This window comes from Saccopteryx leptura, chromosome 3, assembly GCF_036850995.1.
Source record: "Saccopteryx leptura isolate mSacLep1 chromosome 3, mSacLep1_pri_phased_curated, whole genome shotgun sequence".
Taxonomy (NCBI): domain Eukaryota; kingdom Metazoa; phylum Chordata; class Mammalia; order Chiroptera; family Emballonuridae; genus Saccopteryx; species Saccopteryx leptura.
In genome coordinates, this window is record NC_089505.1 from 26,179,944 (window position 1) to 26,202,352 (window position 22,409).

General features: G+C 43.5%; 1 protein-coding gene across 4 annotated transcripts in view; it reads left to right on the forward strand.

The window, feature by feature from the left end:
* Positions 1 to 22,409, forward strand: part of NHSL1 (NHS like 1) — a 232,670-nt gene that overhangs the window by 93,197 nt on the left and 117,064 nt on the right. For 2 of the 4 annotated variants that reach the window (XM_066373126.1, XM_066373129.1), the window contains exon 1: positions 9,680 to 10,304. The exons of the other annotated variants lie outside the window; for them this stretch is intronic. In XM_066373126.1, the coding sequence (XP_066229223.1) occupies positions 10,103 to 10,304 (202 nt within the window). In that variant the 5' untranslated portion in view covers positions 9,680 to 10,102. Of the gene's footprint in view, positions 1 to 9,679; positions 10,305 to 22,409 lie in introns of those variants that run through there. 4 annotated transcript variants of the gene reach the window in all.

A 22,409-nucleotide genomic window follows, 5' to 3' on the forward strand; every position in this document is an offset into this window, starting at 1 on the left:
CAAAGGAGCGCAAGTGAGGCAACCCTCTTTTTCTCATGGAGCCATCTGCTCTAAGTGAAACCTTTTACACTTAATGTTGCAAATCTGACAAAGTTCATTTCCCCCGCTCTAGCACTTTTTTCCAGCCCAAGTGTTAAAATGGTAATAGCAACAACACATTGTGAGAGATCTTTGGCAGTGTTAATCTCAGTTTTCTGTGTGCCTCCTCTGTCCTGTGGACAGAAGAAGCCAGTGATTTCAGGCAGTGGTGGGGACAGGTGGGATTCAAGGTCCGGAGCTGATGTGTGACCCTGGGCAATTGCTTTACCTCTCTTAGGACCAGTTCATTCTCAGAGTGAACTACTAGTATGTAACTTGGCTCTATAAACAAAGTGTAAACACTCACAAAGATTAGTGGTTCTTAACTGGGGGGATGAGGCATACCTTACTTACCTAGACCATGAAGTTTTAAAAAAAATGCAAGTGCCAAACAAAAACCCCGAAACCCAATCTGTGCATGACTTCTCGAATAAGAATCTTTTACAGAAGATGATTTGCATGTTCACCCAGGGTTGAGAATCAAAGTACTAAATACAGTTTCCATTAGGCCTGACCCGTCATCCTGTGTCAGTGGGCAGTGCTAGGCCAGCAAGCCTTTGGGAACTTGCAGTGTCCCAAGTGCTGTGCTCAGCTTTGGATATTTTGGACTCTGACAGATGTTTAATGATTATCCTCTTTGTCCCCATCCCCATCAGCCTTTACAAGGCTGGTGGCAAAACATTTTATTAGACTATTGATTTCTTTAGTTGTACATTAGTATGAGGCTATACCTTAGGTAAATCAGATTTTGAACTTTCTTCAGATTCATTGTAATCTCATTTTGTAAAAATCATCTTTTCTGGAAATGGATGCATATATGCATATGTGTTAGTTCTTAAAGTGGTGTGACTTAAGTAATTCTTAGCTGATGGCATTTGACCTGATCTTAAATACAGGCTACTGTAGCTTGCTATATAGTTCCTACATGCTGAATGAGCAGCACTGTTCTATGTGATAAATTAAAGGTTATAAAAAGTCATTAATATTTTTTTCTTATTTTGAAATGTAACTTACTTTTAGCTAGGTGTTTTCTTATCTACAATAACCAATACTGTATATTTTATGGAGCTGTATATATTTCTACTTTTCTACTGTATTCATTTTTCTCTAGAACAATTACCAGCAAAGTAAACATTAGAAAATGCCTGAAACACATATTTGAGAGGAAGGAGAGGGAGCGAGTCTTTATGTGTAGTTTTAAGAATTTTGGACTTCTGTATTTTTTAACTATTTTAAATGACTGCCGTTACTTCTGAGACAGCTATACCTGTGCTATTTTTGTAGTCATTCCTTTTAACTTCTCAGGTTTCACACATTTTTTTAAACCATTTATTGCCTCACATTATTTCGGGAAGAGAAATGTGCCTAACAGTTACAGAAACTGACATGGGGGCAGTCACTGGAGAATTCCTCCTTCCAGGTGTGGCTGGCTAGCCGTCCTTTCCCTCACAATTCTGGGGCCGAGTGAACTGTTTCCCTGGCAGACTCTTGCCCTCTGTTCCAGCTCACCATCCCCTTCCTGGACATTCTGCCTCTTGGCTGCTGATGACACAGATACCCTACCAACTATTGAGTGCTAATGACGTTGGCATTTTCTCATTTAGTTTTTGTAACCATCTGAAGAGAGAAAGTCCCTGGTGTCTGTTGTACAGGGGTTTGAGCACAGGAACAAGACAGAGGTGCTGCCCGCCTGGGTGGCTTTCGAGGCAGCACTGTCATAGTGTCTCCTTGTGTCTCAGGGAGACTGAGTGGCTGGGTTGGGGGGGGTCGGGGGCTAGAGGGGGCAATTTCTGTAACCTGACTTCATTTGTCCTTGCCAGTCTGTCGACCCACTCCAGTCCGCCATCAGTGGAAAGGGCCTTGTGTTTATTTTGAGCAAGTACTTCATCCTTCTTTGAAGTTCTTTTTGGTGGCGTATCCTCTTGGAGTAGTGTATTATAGAAACAAAAGTTCTCTTGATTTCACATCCATTTTGACCCTGGGGAACAAGTGTTTCAACCAAAAATTTCCGGATGTCTTAAGTGCTTCCTAGGCCTTTTGTTTTCTGAATTTCTCCTTATCGTGATAAGTTGGTTACTTGAAGACTGACAAATGTGATTGCACAGGGACAGCTGAAGTAGTCATTAGCAAATTGGATTCTCCTTCTCTAAGTAGTCTTTTTACTTAGAGATTTTGATGATGGTCGGGAGAGTTGGCAGAGTCTATAACTGTAAAAACTGTTGAGCGGAAGAGAAAAACACGTAAGGATAAAGCTCTCTTTATGTTCTGTTATGTTTTCATGTCTTCCAGAAAGCTTACATTTGTTAAGCTTTTAAAGAAAATACTCTTATGCAGCGAGTGAAGTTTTGATAGACACAGAACACGGGAGAAACACAAACGGCCATCATGCTCTTAAGCGCATGTGCACATGGACTGGAGAAACTTGGAGGCCAGTTTTAGAGTATCTTGCTGTGAATCCTTACTTTAATCACCCAAATAAGATCATAGGAGAAGGGTCAGGTAGATGGGTTTACCAGAAGTATGAAGTTCATGATTTCTTTAGTTGTAGAGTATGTGGAAAAGTTTTTTAATATTAACTATTTTATTAAAAAAAACTTTAAATATGATTTGGGACATACAGTATCATTTTTGAAACTCAAACACACAACACAGTGCTATGCCTTGTTGATAAACACACTGGTATGTGGGAAATGTGTGAAAAACATGTTTGGGAATGAGACACACCAAATTTAAAGATTTTATTTATTTTATAGAGGGGAGAGAGAGAGAGAGAGAGAAGGGGGAGGAGCAGGAAGCATTAACTCCCATATGTGCCTTGACCAGGGCAGCCCAGGGTTTTGAACCTGCGACCTCAGCGTTCCAGGTCGACGTTTTTGTCTACTGCGCCACCACAGCTCAGGCAGGACACACCAAACTTAGAATCAGGGTTCCACTGGGAGACTGCGGACGGGAAGGGAGATTTACCTGTACCATTTTATTTTTAAAAAACTGAAACAAATATAGCCAAATGTTTACCAGTAGATCTGTGCTGACTTCTGTGTGTTTAAAATAATTCTGAGTGAAAATTAGACATTAAGTGATTAAAAACTTTAGTATATGCTTAGCATACAAATTATCAAGATTAAAAAAAAAAGTTAAAACAAATTTATACTCTATCCCACTTGCAACGTCCACTGGTAATATCTTCATCATATCCTCCTAGTCTATTTGTATTTATTTGATATTATATCTATACTTGTAATGTTTGCATTTTTAGTGAACTTATGAGCAGATATTTGAGTTCTGCATATTTATTTGAAATTATAGTGTAATGGTGTTGAAACTAGTGATTTTCACACTTTCCTATACATAAGACTCATCGGAAAGCTTGTTTAAATGTGGGTTCCCAGGTTTCTCTCCAGAGGCATGTACCAAATAGGATGCTGGAATGTGTATTTTTCACACATATTCCTGGCTCCCTAACTCCCCCACCCCAATCCGAGGTGATTCGGATAAGGGCTCCTAGGGAACACTTTTTGGGAAGCAGTGGTTTGAATCGCCTGTGCTTGTGCAACACCGCAAACACTTCTAATCCAGGCTCAGCAAACTATGGTGTGTGGACCAAATGCAGCCTCCCACCCGTTTTTATAAAATAAAGTTTCATTGAAACCCGCCCACCCAGATTTGTTAACCTATTGTTTGGCTGCTTCTGTGCCACAGTGGCATCGAGTAGTTGGATTAGAAACCACAGAGCTGGCAAAGCCTAAAATATTTATTGTCTGGCTCTACCAAGAAGTGTGCTGCCCCCTGCCTGTAAGCCAGCACGCTGGGTGGGAGAGTATCAAAGGAAGCTCAGTCAAGACCCTGGAGTACGTTCAGCAGGAGAGTTGAATATGGCGAAGGGCATGCCATTGACTAGTTCAGTTTAAGAAGCATTGATTTAGTCCTTACTGTCAGCCAGGCACTAACACTGCGCCAAAAGCCTCAGTTTCCCCCTCTTGGGCAGTTGGCAGTCTTCTGTGGCAAAAGCGTGACATTAGATGTGATAGAGTAAGGGCAGCATCCCTCTGGTGGGGGTCAAGTGTTCTGTTTTAAGGGACCATCTGAACAGAACCCCTTGGATGTGAGGACCTTTTCATTAAGGTTGGGACAGAGGTTGGAAGCGTGGTTATTAACTGCTCACTGAGCCTCTGACAGTCCAAGGCACCCAGCAGTGACAGCGTCTGTCCCAGAGATGGTGTCATCCCCCCGCAGTGCGCGCCCCAGGGGACTGAGAGCGGCAGTGCGCTGCCATATTGCCGCCATATCGTGTGACCCTGTGGGAACTGCGTGGCGAGGGCTGAGAGTGGCAGCTCTGCTCTGGAGGCCTTTCCAGCCGTGAAGACACTGAAAGGTGGGATTTAAGTGTGTGAGCCTCTGTAAATACAAATGTTTGTATCTAATCTTGCCATTTAGGGATACAACACTATTAATAACATTGAAAGGGACCTCTTCTCGTTTTTAAAGCTAGAGCTTAGTGAAAAGGCAGTGTTTTTCGTTTTCTTTTGCATGTTGCAGCAGTGGGGAAGCCTGAACTAGGCCCTTCTCTGAATAGGTAAGAGGCTGTGTTTGTCTTCCATGACTTTGTTCTTGAGTCACTCAGTTGTTTAATTCCTTAGGGGGTAGGAGGTAGATGAGGAAGTAGGATTTACTGTACTCTGGGTGTTGGCTTGCTCTGCCCCTGAGGGTAATTTTTCTTTCTTTCCCTTTTTTAGTAGTACATATCTGGCTCAAACTCTTTTTACCTCCGTATGGTTCGGATAAGCTTTCATTATTACCATGTACAAATTAGCTCAGAGAAAGATTGCCATTTAAATCTACTCTTATATTATTTATAAGAGATGACAGTTGGAAAAGCTGCTGTGCCCTGTTCTGGAAGCTAAAGGTCCCTGTGGGTCGTCCGGGTGATTCGTGTGGTAATCGGATAGGGTGCTCTCTGCACTGCTCCTGGGCTCAGGGCTGCCTCAGAGCAGGACACAGTGTGGAGTGACTCTCCTCACTACTGTGGAGGGTTTGCCCCACTCTTGTCTCTGTGTGTGTGTTCCGTTCCTGGGCCCCACTCCCAGCCATGATAACCGACCGCACCAACTCTACGGATAGCACTGTTCTTCATTGGTTTCTGACTTCAGGGTTTGCTTTCTCCTTTTCTTCCCCCATATTTAAAGGGCAGGGCCAGGGCAGAAAAGGCACACATGGAAATTAAAAGTCATAGTGTTCGTTGGTGGCCTTTGGGGCCAAAAACCTGATGGCACTTGAAATTAGTTCCCATTCTCGGCTGGCAGTTTGATCAGACGGCAGGTGGGCCAATCACTTGCCTGAGCGGGCTGGGGGCTTTGTCTAATCCCGGGTCCTGTCATGTTTAACAATTTTGATTAAATAAAAAATTTTCATTTAAGCTAAACTCCTTTTTTAAAGGATGAGTATATATTAAAACATGAAATATTGTGTCTTTTGGCAAGGACCTTTCAAATGTATTCAGTCTATCCCTTTGACTCTTGGTAGAACTGTAGATAAATCTTTCCAAATTAATGGGTATTTGATTCAGTAATTTTCAAAGAAGGTGATTCTAGAACTTCCTTTAGTAATATATTCTGGTGCCTCCCAGTTCTTATAGTTAACTTTTCTTTAATGTATCACTTAAATCATTCCTGAACTAATACAGGATAGTTCCTTATCCTTTTGTTAGCAGTCATGGGTAAGCGTCTCACCATCTCAAGGGCTAAGAACTTAATCATAAGCCTGGTATAGCTCCGCCAGCCATTTCAGGCCTCGGGCTTTCATCGTGAGTGAAAGGACAAAGTGCTGGCCAGGGGCTGCTGTGACAAAGCCCAGGGACAGAAGCTGTGTATGCATCCTGTGAGCTCTCATCGACTCTCACGAAACATGTGATTTAAGCAAGACCACTTCTCTGATTTCCCCATGCCTCTAGCTCAGCTGCAGCCGAGTGTGGTGGGGAGGGAGCGGCTGCTGGCACAGAAGACGACAACAGAAGTTTCAGTGTGACAGCCCGACAGCGACAGCGAGAGGGGAGGGGGCAAAGCCCTGCGCAGGGGGGACGCGGGGAAATCTGTTCAGCACGCCTGTCTGAAAGGTCTGGGTGGAGGGTGCTCTGTTGTAGGTATTCCGTGGGAAAAGGGGTTAAATTAAGATGTTTTATTAAAGTGAAGATTAGAGCTGAATCTATTTGGGAAAAAACCCACATTATATTCTACCCACAGGGGTTTTCCACTGCAGGGTTCTTGTGAACGTGAGCAATAGTGGACATGAAGCGCACGGCCAACTCGCCGTGACCCTGCCGCTGCGCGGGGTGGGTGTGCAGGGCTCCCGGGTGTGACACTCCAGAGGAGGAAAATGTGTGGCTCATCTTAGTTGCCAAGTAAATATAGTTTGAATGAATGTAATAGCTTTTCATGCAGCCCACCTAACGATGTTCTAAACTCATCAGAATACATGTCTAACGTGGCTACTTAAAATCTCAAGGTTCCCTCCAAACTTATTTAAACCATTATCTTCTATCTTGTCACATGGGAACTTGGGTCCAGTTGTAACAGTAGTTAACTTACTTGACCTTCTTTTTTACATAAACAAAGATGTTAATAATCATGGCCTGATATAATGGAAACATGGAAGAACTAGTAGATGGAGAAATAGTCAGTGTGCAAATGTATCCATAGGTCTTGTGAATAATGGGAAATCCATTAAGTGTTTTTGAAATCCAGCATAAGTGTGTACTTACTTTGAGGGAGAGTCAGGAGTCCAGTCCCTGAATTGTCAGTTATCTCTCCTGGTTGCTTGGCAGTGACTGTTTCTCCAGCCCCTCCCTCCAGCTCCTTCCAGATGCTGTAGGAACAGGAGGTACGGGAGGAAAGGCACTGGTTGCTGATGACACCAGGTCATCCATTGTATGGGATGGTGTGCTCACTCCAAGGAGCCTGAGATAGGCAAAGCATTCCACAGCACTTCCTGTACATAAAGGCTTATTTCAGAGCTTAGATAATCCTAAATCAAAAAAGGAGCTGCAGTGTAGAGACAACAAGGAGGAGACAACTGTGTGTCTTGTTCAGGGTCCATGGAACCTTACAGAATGCACACGTGGATGTCAGGGTGCCATGAACCTCTGAAATGGTAAACAGCATTTGAGATAGTTATTTTCTGCGTGATGGTCCATTTTTTGCTTTCTATATTTTGATTCTCAAAAGTGGCTTTGAGCCTGACCAGGCGGTGGCGCAGTGAAGAAAGCATTGGACTGGTTCGAAACCCCGAGGTCCCCAGCTTTAATGTGGGTTCATCTGACTTGAACGTGGGCTCATCAATTCAAGCGCAGGGTCACCAGCTTGAGCATGGGATCATAGACATGACCCCATGGTCACTGGCTTGAGCCCAAGGTCACTGGCTTGAGCAAGGGGTCACTCAGTCTGCTGTAGCCCCCCCTCACCCTGGTCAAGGCACATATGAGAAAGCAATCAATGAACAACTAAGGAGCTGCAACGAAGAATTGATGCTTCTCCTCTCTCGCCCTTCCTGTCTGTCTGTCCCTATCTGACCCTCTCTCTGTCACACACACAAAAAAGTGGCCTTGACACAGAAAGCACACTGGATGTTTGAACTGGGATGTTAGTCACTGGTGCTGTACATGATTATTACCATTTTTTGCCCTTACACTGGTGATCAAAGAACAGATATCATTCCAGTTTAATAGCTGAAGCAGATGCAGAGTACGTGGTGATGTAGCTAGCATCCCTTTGATTAAGTGGTGAAGCTTTCAACCCAGTGGTGTCTGACATGACCTGGTTCCGTTACTGGCTCCTCTGCGACCTTGGGCATGTCACATACATTCTCTGGAACTTAATTTACCCATCTGTAAATTGAGGGGTTTAAACAACATGATCTCATGAGGGCCCATTTAGCTTTTAAACTGAGGCCATATCTGCACCACTTAGACTGTGGTGTGGTATCTTTTCTCATGGTTCCTGGGGTCGTTTGAGCTGTCCGTCCCAGGACCACTTTGCAGCAGCTCTGGGTTTGTTTGTTTTTTACAAATATTCTATCCCTGGTAAGCTTACAGGGCCTTTTTAAAACTTCAATGAATTGTAGATATATGGTGCAAAATGCTGTTTTTATCCTTTATATTTTTGTATTTTTCTGAAGTGAGAAGCGAGGAGGCAAAGAGACTCCTGCATGCACCCGACCGGGAACCACCTGGCATGCCCACTAGAGGTTGATGCTCTGCCCATCTGGGGTGTTGCTCTGCCATTCCAGTGCTTGAGGTGATGGCCATGGAGCCTTGGCTGCGGGAGGGGAAGAGAGAGACAGAGAGAAAGGAGAGGGGGAGGGGTGTGGAGAAGCAGATGGGAACCTGGGACTTCCGCACGCTGGGCCAACGCTCTACCACTAAGCCAACCAGCTAGGGCTTTATCATTTTTAATCAAAGTTTATTTTCTGTTGCAGCTTGTTAGTTTTCATAGATTTGCTCAGTTCTGAGTAAAAAAAAGTGAAATGGACCCAGCTCCCTGCTTGTGGCTTATTAGCCTCACTGGGAATAACATTCTGAGGAGAGTCAAGTCTCTATGGTGGAAAGTTCCAGGGACTTTCTAACAGCCCTCAGACCATGGAATCATGCTGGCCTGGAATGAAATGCTGCACCCAAATGCCTTCCAGCCTGTGGCTGTAGGTATTTTGCGTGTCGTGATTAAGAGTTTAAACGGGACTCTGGGAACTGGAGCCTGCAGCTATTGCTACTAGCCTGGCTCTCAGATGATGGTTCTCCCTGGACAGATGGTCATTCAGAACCAAAGAGGAACGACTCCAGGGTGAGGACGGCCAGGGGGCAAGTGATGCGGTGGAGACAGGAGAGGCCGGTGGAGACAGGAGAGGCCGTAACACGTGCCAGAGTGGTTGCATTTCACCTTTGCTGAAAGCTGGGAGTGGAGTAATAGCTGGGTCATTTTACTCTCTTTGGAAGCACGTTTTCTTAGATAACAACATTCCTAAATCCACCTACGAAGGCTGGATGTGTATACTGTATCACGACATACTCTTTTTAAAAAATCCTTTCCCAAGCCCCACTTTCAGAAGTGTGCTATGATAATACAGTTGTTTTTTACCTCCTAAGTCTCTATTCTGCACAGACGTGCGTTTCCGCCGCTTCGCGGGAGTTCGGGAGTTCAGAAGTTTGGGCTGCCCCCGACGAGCAGGCTGTGCAGAGGCGGGGCCTCCCGTCTCCAATGAGGTGGCTCCGGGGTCGGGAGAGCCTATCGGCTTCCCCGGGAGCGCTTACTCTGTAATCCAAGCGGTAGCCACGCAGCCTGTTGTATTGTTTGTGGAGTCCTGCGGATCCTGAGCGGCTCACCGCCGGGGAAGGGGGCGAGTGGGCGGTCTAGGATTCTGCGCCGGGCTGCGACAAGTGAGAGGAACTGTGATTTCTCCCAAGTCACCTGCGCTGGTGAATGCTAACCTGGGCGCCCGGGCTGACGCTGAGTCTCTTTCTCCAGCCTGAGGAGTTCCTTCTGTCCTCCACCGACGGCTGGCCTGCTGCCCTTGCGGGGAAGAATCCCTGGGCGAGGGTAGGATTACAGGTGGGGAAGCTAGGTGCACACCAAAGAGTCCGAGTGCCTTGGTTCTGTTCTTCGCAAAGGCCTGACAAGTGTTCCTGAAATGACCACCCTACTTGATTTTTTAAGATTGTCCTTCTGTTTATTTTTATTTTATATGTGGGGGACCGTGGCTATCCCTGATCTAGAAACCAAGTACCACCATGTGGCTGGAGTAAAAACAAAAATTAGGATTTTTGTTTGTTTGTTTGTTTTTTACCCCTCATGTTCCTTGTCTTTGTAATTGGGTGATATAGACACAATCTTTTTTGCACAAAGCCGTGCCTGACTCTCAACATTGTCTGAATAAGTGGGAAGGAGCAGGCTCGTGTAAAGGACCTGGACCAATTTAAAATAAACCAGCTTCTGTTTGTTGGGCTACCTTTTGTCTATAGTGGATTCTGATGTGAAAGAAGATGAAAAAGGAAGGCTCTTCCGGTTCCTTCAGACTCAAGTCAAATGCAGGTTCTCTCTCACGTGCTGTGAGTTGGATAAATTTCTCCTCCTTGTCCAGGCAGACAAAGAGGCTGTTTCGCAGTGACGGAGAGCTCTCGGTGTGTGGGCAGCAGGTGGAGGCGGACGATGAAAATTGGACATACAGAACCCAGCCCAGAAAAGGTGACTTGATTCTTGTTTCATTTAAACATTTTTTTTAGAAGTTTGGCATGCTTTTGTTTCTTGCACCGATTTCCCTTTGTGACTTTCGGTCTCATTAGGAGTTTTTGTTTGTTTTTTTGTTTGTTTTTTTGTACTGGAATTCAGTGTCATTTGTTTGTTTCCATATCTAAAATACAAGTGCTCTTCCAGCTAGATTCAGCTTGAGATCATGGCTGTCGGAGAAGGATAAATAGCTGTTATTCTTCCTCAGCACTCTTTCTCTCCCATCAGAGCCTCACGCTCCTGTGACCTGTGGAAAGTTCAGTGGTAAACCACTGTCATAGACAGAATCTTCTGCTCTTACAACAGTTTGGGGTCAGGACAGGTCTTTTCTAAAACAGTGCACTGAGAAAACTTTGGGAATCAGGGATAGACCCCTCGCATCTTTTTAAAGAAAACTGATGAATTACATGAATGCTTGAACAGGTGTTGGGGTGACATCAAGGAAAGTTAAAGCACAAAGGAAGGGCTTGGCCAAAAGGAGTTTTCAGATTTCTTTCCATTCCTTTCCAGACGACTGTTGGTCTCTCTTTTCAGGTTTAGCATGTTTTGCCTTCTTTTAGGAGAGGGAAAATATTAGTCCTGGTGGGAGAGAGGGAAATATTTCAGTATTTCTTAACATACCCCTATTTTATATTTCGAATTTGAGTTACTTGTCTTAGAATGTCTGCTGTAGACTGGGTCTGTTAGGCTCAAAGATGGTTTCTCCACTCGCTACTGTGGCAGAGCCCAGGAGGGGAGGGCTCCTTAAATATTACAAAGGAGCCTAGTCCATACAGTCTGCGTGCTTGTGTTTTCTCTGTTTATCACATTTTTCCTTTGCCAAAAGAAACCTCTCTGGCCTCTTTCAGGGACTTGTTCTTTCCCTTCTTGGGGGAAACAAAACTGCTGAAATGTGAGAAAATAAACGAAGTTAAACATGTACAGTAATTATATTCCATGGGCTGAGACTCAAACACAGCCCTTCTTCCTGGATCGTTTGTTCTTGTGTATTCAACTATGGCACAAGGGGGACTAGTTAATGTTCTCTGAAGATGTCAGTTGTTTATTGTGTCAAGGAGGTGGTGAACAGTGGTCTGCTGGTACTGAGCTTAAAAATGTAGGTTTGCAGTTCAGATGCTGTGTAATTGCCAGGCGTAGACAAGGCATTTGTGCCTTCTGTCTGGAGTTGTGTAGTTTAGTAAGTCCATGAACTTGACTTTTCTAAATCAGGCATAAGCTGTGGTTTTGGTAAATGAGTAGGTTGTAATGTTTGAAGCAAACATGTTTGAAGGGTGGATATAGTAGGGCTGTGGTTGCAAGAGGGTATAGTTTTGATTCCTTTGGCCTCTGCCAAAGGTGGTTTTTTATTACTTGTTTTGTTTTAAGTCAACCACTGTCAAGGTTTTGTTAAAAACTGAATACATACGAGTATGTGGCTTTGGGATTTCTATCAGAGAGACTTTATCCAAGTTAACGTTATTGGGAAAGAGACTCTGAATTTGCATATGTTCATTTTAGTTGGGAAACGAAGCAAATAGTTGTACAGTTGACTTGTGAAAAATAAAGAAGTCATTGTAAAGAACAGGGGTGACTTGTAAGGGGAAGGAGGACTTGTTTATGCAATAATACAAAAGATTGTGTCCTTTATCCAAGGTAATAGGGGACATAGTAACATAGTAGCCTCATGAAGATAAATGGAGACATAATTCAAAATGTAAATTTATGTGGCTCTTAGAAATAATAGGGCATGGATAATATCATTTTTAAGGGTGAAATCCTTAAAAAGCTGTCTATAGATCAATATTCATGGTATTATATTGTATTTCCACATTTGTCTTACAAAAAAAGATCGACTCCCAACTTTGACACACCGTCTCAGAGGCATGTTATAACTAAGTTGATCTTTATTCCCCATAATTCTTTGTTGTGGAGAAATACAGAAATGACATTTGTTTATACTTGCAGATCAAAAGAGGAAAAAATCTTTCGGAAAGATCATGCAGGATTGGAGTTTTGTCTTAGGAGCATCAAATAAGCTAAGACTCTAGCAAGGATTACCCGTCAGTGCTCATCAGCCCAGTGGCCGTGGTCTGCGTTGAAGACGTACTGATCTGATGAGAATTGTGTAGCATCTATCTTTTTATTCTTATGTATCTGTTTCCCAGACCACATACAACTGAATCTACTTTCCTTTCAGCCTACTCCCAACCCCTGTACCTCATATGGACATTTTTTTATTTACACAAGTTTCTAGCCACCTGCTTTGCCTCCTCCCCTTCCCCACATACACTGCCATCAAGCAGTGACAGCTTGCGGTAGGACAGTGTCACTTAACAAGCCAACCTCACTTCAGCAGTTGGTCTCCCATGTGTTGTGTCGCCCACCACCCCTCTCCCAGCCCTGCAGCGTGGATCTTTCTTCCTCCCATCCCCCTGTCCATCAGCTGCTGCGAGGCCAGAGTGCTTGCCTGCTTCCTGCCCCGTGTCCAGGTCACCCTGCTTTGCTCATACTGCTTTGCATTCTTAGCCCACTGAATCCATACTATCAATGTGGGCAGTATGCTGCACAATCATCTTATAAAACAGTTCTTTCAAGTTTTGTAAAAATCGAAGAAGTTATTTTTACAGTAACTCTCCATGTTGGATTGCTCATCCGAAACATCAAAAAAGTGTTGAAGTGGTCAGCCTTATGGATATCTATCAGTACACAGACCTATAGCTTTACAGCTTAATGTTGTCACTTGTATTCAAGAAGCTAAGGATACAATTACAGTTTTAGAGAGCTCTTTGGGGAAACTTTTTATAAGAATAACATGCTACTTTCCGAGTGACACCTTTCCAAATGGACTACTTGTCCTGACCCTCAGAAATCACTGGAAGATACATACTGAATGCCCAAGCAATCACAAGTGAACACCTGGATGTTTTCTTTCGTTCCAGCACATGGCAAGTTTCAAAACTGTCTTGCATTGACACTTGTACTCAGGAAGATAAATGAATGTGTAACAGCAATGATCAGCTCTTACATTCTTAGTGTGACATGACCCACCATACTAGAACATGATGTTTCAACTTAATTAGCCATCAACGTCAAAGGTGTGAATCTGTATTCTCTCTAGTATGAAAGTTAGTGAATCATGAACTATTTTGTTAGATGTCTATGTAGTAAAAAAGTGGAAGTCAGTTATAGATGAGGCAATATGTATCTTTTCACGCGCAGTTGTGAGAGCATGTATTAGAGCAGGGGTCGGGAACCTATGGCTTGCGAGCCAGATGTGGCTCTTTTGATGGCTGCATCTGGCTCACAGACAAATCTTTACAGAGACAGAGAGAGAGTCAGAGAGAGGGATAGATAGGGACAGACAGGAACGGAGAGAGATGAGAAGCATCAGTCATTAGTTTTTCGTTGTGACACCTTAGTTGTTCATTGATTGCCCTCTCATATGTGCCTTGACTGTGGCGCTACAGCAGACCAAGTAATCCCTTGCTCAAGCCAGCGACCTTAGGCTCAAGCTGGTGAGCTTTGCTCAAACCAAATGAGTCTGCACTCAAGCTGGTGGCCTCAGGGTCTCAAACGTGGGTCCTCCGCGTCCCAGTCCAACGCTCTATCCACTGCGCCACTGCCTGGTCAGGCTTCACAGACAAATCTTTAATAAAAAAAAATGTTAAAAATATAAAACATTCTCGTGTATTGCAATCCATTCATTTCCTACCACTCATGTTCATGGTTGCGGGTGGCTGGAGCCAATCACAGCTGTCCTTGGGACAACACCAAATTTTTATTGGATAATGTGTAATGTACACGGGTCATTGTATGGCTCTCATGGAATTACATTTTAAAATATGTGGCGTTCATGGCTTTCTCAGCCAGAAAGCTTCCCGACCCCTGTATTAGAGGAATTTTTCCTGAGAACTCGGGGTGGGACACAAATAAATATAGCATATGGGCTCTGAAGTCATGGAGTTCATATTTCAATAGAGAAGTAGATAAGACAATTAAGGGGAGTTAAAAAGGACAAAAATGAATGGCTTAGATGAGAAAGTTTAGATGAAGATATATGCTGGAGCATTTTCGTGTTCTGCATGGTTTTCTGGCTGTTTGCGTTGATTGAAACAGTATTTAATCAGCTCCGGCTTTGTTTCTAACCTTGTGGAATGTTTTCAAGGGAAACTAGTGACTACTGGTATTTATTCTGTGCTCCTTCTATCTTGCTCATTTCCTGTTCTCTTATCAAATAAAATAAAAAAGGTGGAATAATAACGCAGTCTCCTCTCCTTGGGCAGAGCATGTTTTGTTGTGTTCTCAGCCCTCTGTTCAGCTGGGCAGGGGCGTGATTGATGATTCTGGTATTGGCAGGTCAGCGGATAGAGAGGGTAATTGACATGCAGAGCCTGGGTTTAAACAGTGCTTTCACTCTCTTCTTCTAGACTTTATCAAATGTATTTATCACATTGCTAAATTTGAATCATTTGACTTTCAGTTCCTTCCTTCCCACGGACTACAGAAATGGCCAGAATGGCCTTACTCTAGGTATCAAGGCTAATGGATAATCCATACACAAGATTATCAATTGTTGAGGGTGGGAGTTGGCTATATTTAAAGTAGTCTTATTGCAATGTCCTCCCAAATAACATTGTTGCAGAAAACAGGACCTATTATGCATAATTAGGTTAGCAGTGACTTCAGATGTTACAATGGAGAAAAGCAGCATGGAGGACCAAGCACAGCAAGGTCAAGATCCTGTTTCTATGGAAATAGCTGTGACTTATTTTTTTACCATAAAAATCTTGAAAATTATGGGAATTGAGGACAATTGTATTCATGGAATTAAAGAAACCAAAAAAAATATTGACAAATAATGTCAAGGTTGCATACCAAATTTAAGAGTAAAACTAGATTAATTAATATTTTTAAGGTCACAGAGTAAATTGGAAAAATAGCTAAATGGAGTTTATCTCACTCAGTCTTAATAAGAGAGATGAGAAGACCATTCTCATGCAGTAAATGTAATGTTTTCCTTTTTTTTCCTACTGAAATTGACATTCTGTGAAATACACAAACAGTAAGTGCCACTTGATATTTTATCTAGTTCACCAGGACTGCGCTTTTTTGACCTTTATGTTTTCTTTTGAAGTTGGGAATCTCTGTTGTCTCACTGCCCTGTTCTGTTGCAAAAAAATGATTTCATTTGTTATTAAATTGATGAAGTTCTATTGAAACTATGTTTTATGTAATACTCATTATTTTGTTTTGAGAAGTAGACATACTTAGATTACTAGAAATATCTTAGAGTAAAAAAAGAAATTAATTATTGTCAGAGCTTAGTTTTACAAGTGACTAGCCTGCATTCTTTTTTATTGAAATGTCTTGACTGGGTTTTTTATTTTTAATGAGGACTCTATTATTTATTTATTCATTCATTCATTCATTCATTCATTTTTAGAGAGAGAGAGAAAGAGAAAGGAAAGAGCGGGGAAGAGCAGGAAGCATCAACTCCCATACGTGTCCCAAACAGGCAAACCTAGGGCTTTGAACTGGCGACCTCAGCATTTGAGGTTGACGCTCTATCCAGTGTGCCACCACAGGCCAGACTCTTTACTGGGTTTTGAAAACATTTTGAGATTTTTCTTTTCAAACAGTAATTTTTAAAAATAATTTTAAAAATACGCTGCATATTAGTTAGGGTTAATTTTTGTAAGTGTCTTGCAGCTCTTACAAAATGTGCTACATTTGCATGTAATTCAAGGGTTTGGGGTTTAACTATAATGTTTTCTATCAAATTAAAGTTATTTCGCTTAACTTCAATCTTGTTCGTTTTCTTTCTTCAAGGTTTGCTGTGTCTGCACAGGCCTGTTCACCCGAACTGTAGATCAGGCCCTCAGCGCTTCCCTGGCCTTCTGAATTGTCTCTCTTTCTTGTTATCTTCACTCTTGTCCTCTGAGCTATCCTTGAGTCCACATCGCAATCACCGCCATCTTCCTAAAGTACTGGTACTGTACCCGGTCACTCTTCTGTGGCTCCCCATTGCCGTCTTCCTAAAGTACTGGTACTGTACCCGGTCACTCTTCTGTGGCTCCCATTGCCGTCTTCCTAAAGTACTGGTACTGAACCCGGTCACTCTTCTGTGGCTCCCATTGCCGTCCTCCTAAAGTACTGGTACTGTACCGGGTCACTCTTCTGTGGCTCCCATTGCCGTCTTCCTAAAGTACTGGTACTGAACCCGGTCACTATTCTGTGGCTCCCCATTGCCGTCTTCCTAAAGTACTGATACTGTACCGGGTCACTCTTCTGTGGCTCCCATTGCTGTCTTCCTATAGTACTGGTACTGTACCCGGTCACTCTTCTGTGGCTCCCCATTGCCGTCCTCCTAAAATACTGGTACTGTACCCGGTCACTCTTCTGTGGCTACCCATTGCCGTCCTCCTAAAGTACTGGTACTGTACCCGGTCACTCTTCTGTGGCTCCCATTGCTGTCTTCCTATAGTACTGGTACTGTACCCGGTCACTCTTCTGTGGCTCCCCATTGCCGTCCTCCTAAAGTACTGGTACTGTACCCGGTCACTCTTCTGTGGCTCCCCATTGCCGTCCTCCTAAAGTACTGGTACTGTACCCGGTCACTGTTCTGTGGCTCCCCATTGCCGTCCTCCTAAAGTACTGGTACTGTACCGGGTCACTCTTCTGTGGCTCCCCATTGCATACAGAGTGAAGCCCGTATCACTTAACATAGCATGAAGCTGTTCCATCTGACTCCTGTCCCTTCTCCTTTCTAACTCTAGACATAGCAAACAGACCCATCGCTCTTTCACAACTCCAGAACTTTCCTCTCCTATCCCCTGCCCTTCCTATTCCCTGTGCTGGGATGCTCCAGTCCCCCCCTCTGCCAGTTGACTTCCAGTTTAACCTTCTAGACTTTCTTGAAAGCTCTGTGAAGTCTTCCCTAATCCCCTAAAGGCAGAGCTGATTACTCCCTTCTGTCTGTTATTTCTCTACCTTCTACATACCTCAGTAATTGCTTTTATCATGGTTTGGATTACCCTTACTTGTTTACCTGTCTGTGTCTTTAGCTAGACTGTGAACTATTTTAGGACAAAGATCAAGTCTTCCTTATCTTTTTTATCCTCGAGGCTAAGTGCACAATAAATGGTAGCTGCCTGGGTGAACATAACTCACCTGGGACACTGTTAATAGTGCTGTTTGCGCGGGCCACTGGGCCAGACAGATACTCTAACTTTGCTTAAAGTGTGTGGGTTGGAGGTAGCACTGTGTGCTTACTCTCTCAGTTGTACTGGTGAATGTAACCTTACAAGTGCTCCCAACTCTGACCTTTTTGAGTTTAGCACCAGAGAGAGTTTGTGGGCACAGAATTTCAGCGGCAGTCTGCTGTTTCCTGTTGCTCCACTCAGACTGTCACGTAGCAAGTGCTTTCCAGAAATGTTTGTGACTGTTTGGACCCTTTAGTAAAGTTAACCACGTGAACAGAGCTGAGGACCAGGACGGATCAGTCCTACTGCAGCTTTTTCTTAACCAGTTTCCCTGCTTTCGCCTTTATTGTCCCTCGTTCCCCCACCCCCACCGCAGTCAGGCTGAACTTAATACAGGAGCCTCAGCGATCTTGTAAAACATCAACCCCAAGTCATGCTGTGTAATGTCGCTGCTTAAGAACCCTTCATCGACTTTCCTTCTGAGATAGTTGAAATACTGAAGTCTTCACGATGTCCTGTAAGGAAGGCCCTCCCTGGTCTGCCTCCATCACCCCACTGCTTTCCTAAGCCCCTCACCTTTACTTCCCCAGCACCGTCCTCTGAGTTCCTGTGCTGTTCTCAGCATGCCCGGCCACTCACCTTCCCTCGTCCTAGAGTCCCAGCTGTGCCAGTGGTTCCCTCTCTGTTTCACATCTTTCATATCTTTGTTCAAAAGTCATCTCACTGAGGCCCTGGCCAGTTGGAAGTCCCAGGTTCAATTCCCGGTCAGGGCACACAGGAGAAGCGCCCATCTGCTTCTCTGCCCCTTCCTCTCCCTCTTCTCTCTCTCTTTTCCCTCTCTTCATCTCTCTCTCCCCCCTCCCCTCCTGCAGTCATGGCTCTAATGGTTCAAGCAGTTTGACCCCAGGTGCTGAGGATGACTCCATGGCCTTGCCTCAGGTGCTGAAAGAGCTCGGTTGCTGAGCAGTGGAACAGTGGCCCCAGATGGGCAGAGCATTGCCCTGTAGAGGGCTTGCCGGGTAGATCCCGGTCAGGGCACACGCGGGAGTCTGTCTCTGCCTCCCTTCCTCCCGCCTCTCACTTAACTAAAAAAAAAAGAAAAATGAAAAAAGTCATGTCACTGACCCTATTTAAAATGGTCACATCTTAACCTCATCCTGACCTTCCTGTCCCTATTTTTATTTTTCTCCAAAGCACTATACTATATAAATAGAATATATATTTAATATGCTATAGTATATACATTCTGCATTTATTTTTGGTACTGCCTGTCTCCTCAGACTAGAACGTCACCTCTAAGACAGATTCTTTGTATGCTTCGATGACCGATGTTTTCCCAAGCCTGGCCTGTAGTAGGCGTTCAACAAGTTTTAGTTGAAAGGGAGAATGAAAGATGCAAAGAGCACTAGGTCAGGAAAGCCAGATGCTTTGCTTCTGTCACTGGCTAATTGTGTTGCCTGAATCAAGTCACCTAATCTTTTTAAACTCTAGGTTTAAGTTCTGTAAAATGGGATAATGCCTATTTACCGTACATTTGGGTAGCAAGTACAGCTTATTTATTGAGTAAATTAGTGTATGTTTTATAGATACTATATCAGCCTACAAATTGGATCTGGTTGTATTTAATGGAACTGTCTGTGAGGGTGGCAGTCGCCTCACTATCAATAGAATCGAAGTCACTGGGGTCAGTGATGTCTTTATCCTGGTACAGACTATACTGTAGAATAGTGTTTTCAGGCAACCCAAGTAGAAGATACTACTTCCTTTATTTTTTATGTGAAGTCCTGAAATGATTAAAATACTAAACTGAACGCCATGTCTAAGTCAACCCCCCCGTTAGTATCAACAACAGCTAAACTTAATGAGGACTTGCCACAGCTAGATGCTATAAATAACACATTACATTAATTAACTCCTTTAATAAATACTGTCTAGATACCATAATTATTCAATAAAAAGTAATAGTTGGTTTGATAAGCAAGATTAGATTATCAGGAAGAACTAAAATCTGGGCAGAGAAACTTGGAAGTGATGAGACAGAGAACCCAGTGTCATTCTTCAAGAAGAGAAAGGTCATTGAAAGCACTTAGGACATTTTAGGGCCTTGAACTCAGCAACTTCTGGTTTAAGGGCAGATGCTCCTCTTTGAGACTGTTTAGGTATGTGCATCATATGTTACCTCACTTCAGTTTCTTTGACAGCCAGCCCGTATCTTATCCAGTGTCTTGCACTTGGCAGAGCAGAGGTAATTATCTGCTGTGTGAACAACACATGGTCAAGGCAATGTTGAAGGCAGACTACTCTGGTTGTGGCTCGCAGAATGGGTTGAACCTTCAGGGACTAGAACCTGATGGGGCTGGGTTGTGGAGGACAGACCACATGCTGGGTGAAGCGATGATGTAGGCACATGAGGAAAAGCAGCTATGAAATTGTTCATAACAGGTTTTTTGGTATTATGCTGTGTTTATTAATGGAAGTCACAGGTTTTAATAATGACTTATTCCTGTACAACAGCAGCATCTGTAGATTTCAAAGGTATAGTTATATTTTTTCTAGTGCTATGAAATATGGGTAGCCTTCACCTTGCATTTCTAATCTTCCTAATTAAAGACGATATTTGTGGTGACCACTGCCTTAATAAATCTGATTGGAAAACTTACGCACAATCAACATACATATTGTTCACATGGAAGATGTGCGGCGTGAGGCTAGGAGGCCATAAACTGGTTACAGTGACGTCTGTGTCACCTGCCCCTCATCCGCCCTAACAGAACCTCCTCTCTGTACCTTCAAACTTAGTGTCACAGTGTTCTCTGTCGTTGATGGCTGACATCTGATGACTGACTAGTCATCACAGACATTAAACACACAAGATCCATGGTGAGCGCTTGTCTGGGCGAGCATTGTCTGAGACTCTCTCCCTGGAGGGCGGGAGGGGTGTTAGCTGTTGCTCCTCCCACCAGCACCCGTCCTTTGCTAGGTTCATTCCCAAGTCCTGGGTGCGTGCTGTGGGTTCTTGTGTTTTGAGAGCTCCTAATGTTCTTGTGTTTTGAGAGCCACCTGGAGAAGCAAGCCTCTCTGTCGCAAGGTGAAAATGGCTTGCACTGGGCGTGACCTGGCGTGCCCCGACACAGCCTCGCTAGAGCAGGCCCTCATTATGGGTGGTGGAATGGAGAGTTACTACCCTGCCATTTCTGTTGCCAATTTTAGAAAAAGGCTGTGCAAAAGGCAGTAACGAATGGAAGATAATGGAAGGAGGTGGGAAAGGACTGAGGAAAAGGATGGGGTGAGTTTCAGGGGAGAAGAGGCCCTGAATCTCCACGCTTCTCCGTGCCGCCTTCCCTTGGCTAACAGTTTTCTGACGCTGTCTCCCAAATCCATAAAGTTCGAGTCATCTCCTGGGAGTCAAGTTTCAGAATATGCTATCTGCACAACTAATTGTGCACTTGTAATAACGTAGATCTGTTTGTTTTTTAAGACATAGCTAAATAAAGTCTGTATGTGGTTGGAAGAGGCAGGGGACAAGGATAAAAATCTAATTTAGTAGCTGGTTAAAATAATTTCAGTGGCACGAGTAAATTGTCAGGTTTGGGTCTCGTATGTATTTATCTTTTTCTAAGGAAAGCCTGTTTGTAAGTGAAAGCCACAAGCAGTTGAGATTTCAGTAAACTGTATCACTTGGTTTTTGTCTTTTGAGTCAAGTTGAAAAGAGAAAGTGAGAATAAATATATTTTATTGTTGGTTCAGTTCCCTTACCTCAGTGCCTGAAGGTTCTCTTACACTTTGTAATTCTAAACGCCTCAGCTAAAGTAGAAACTGGGTATCTGGTGTTTCTGGATTACATTAGGAGATAAACCAGAATTCTTACCTGTACAGGTGTGTGTTGCTTCAGTCTGGATTGGTTTGGGATTCTTTTACAAAGCATACAAAGGACAATTTGTGAATTCCCCTTCATGGGTGGTTGTGGCTGGTGCTTGGCCTGGTTGCGGTGGTCATCTCGACTGTAGTTATTTATTTACATAACTTTTTCGCCAGTAGAAAGTACATAGAGTGCTTTGACTTCCTGGAAAAAGAACTTTGATTTTTACTTTAATTACGGAGTAAATCAACATACTCTATTTCTACTATAACAAGTTCTTTTAAGTACTTTTTTTCCCTTGCTAGCTTTCCAACTCCAATTTTTTTTTGTCCTTAAATATGAATGCCTGAGTGTCACTGTGTAACAAGGACCCCAGTTCTGTTTGATTTATTAGCAGTTTTTGAGACACTATATTGCATTTGAGTTGTTCTTGTTTGCTATTGATGGTTTATGAAGCCGGAGAGGTTGGAATTTCTCCTATACTGCATTCCTTTGGATCATCAGACCTTGATTACATGCTACACACAGGGATACGTGTTAGTTGATCCAGTTATCTGTGTTTGTATGTTGTTGTAACCAGGGGAAGGTTATGTGACTGACTTTTGAAGGTTGTGTTTCAACTTCAATGAAGATTTGAACAAAAATTCAATTAGTGCTTGACTGGGCAGTGGCGCAGTGGACAGAGCGTCGGACTGGGATGTGGAGGTTCAAAACCCCGAGGTCGCCAGCTTGAGCACGGGCTCATCTGGTTTGAGCAAGGCTCACCAGCTTGATTGAGCCCAAGGTCGCTGGCTTGAGCAAGGGGTCACTCAGTCTGCTGTATCCCCCCAGTCAAGGCATGTATAAGAAAGCAATCAATGAACAACTAAGGAGCCGCAGTGAAGAATTGATGCTTCTCATCTCTTTCCCTCTGGTACACACACACACACACACACACACACAATTCAATTAGTAAAATTTCCTCTAGTTTCGGAGAAAGTTGAGTTAGGTTTCTCTACAGCAGATGCTTGTTTGGAATGGGAG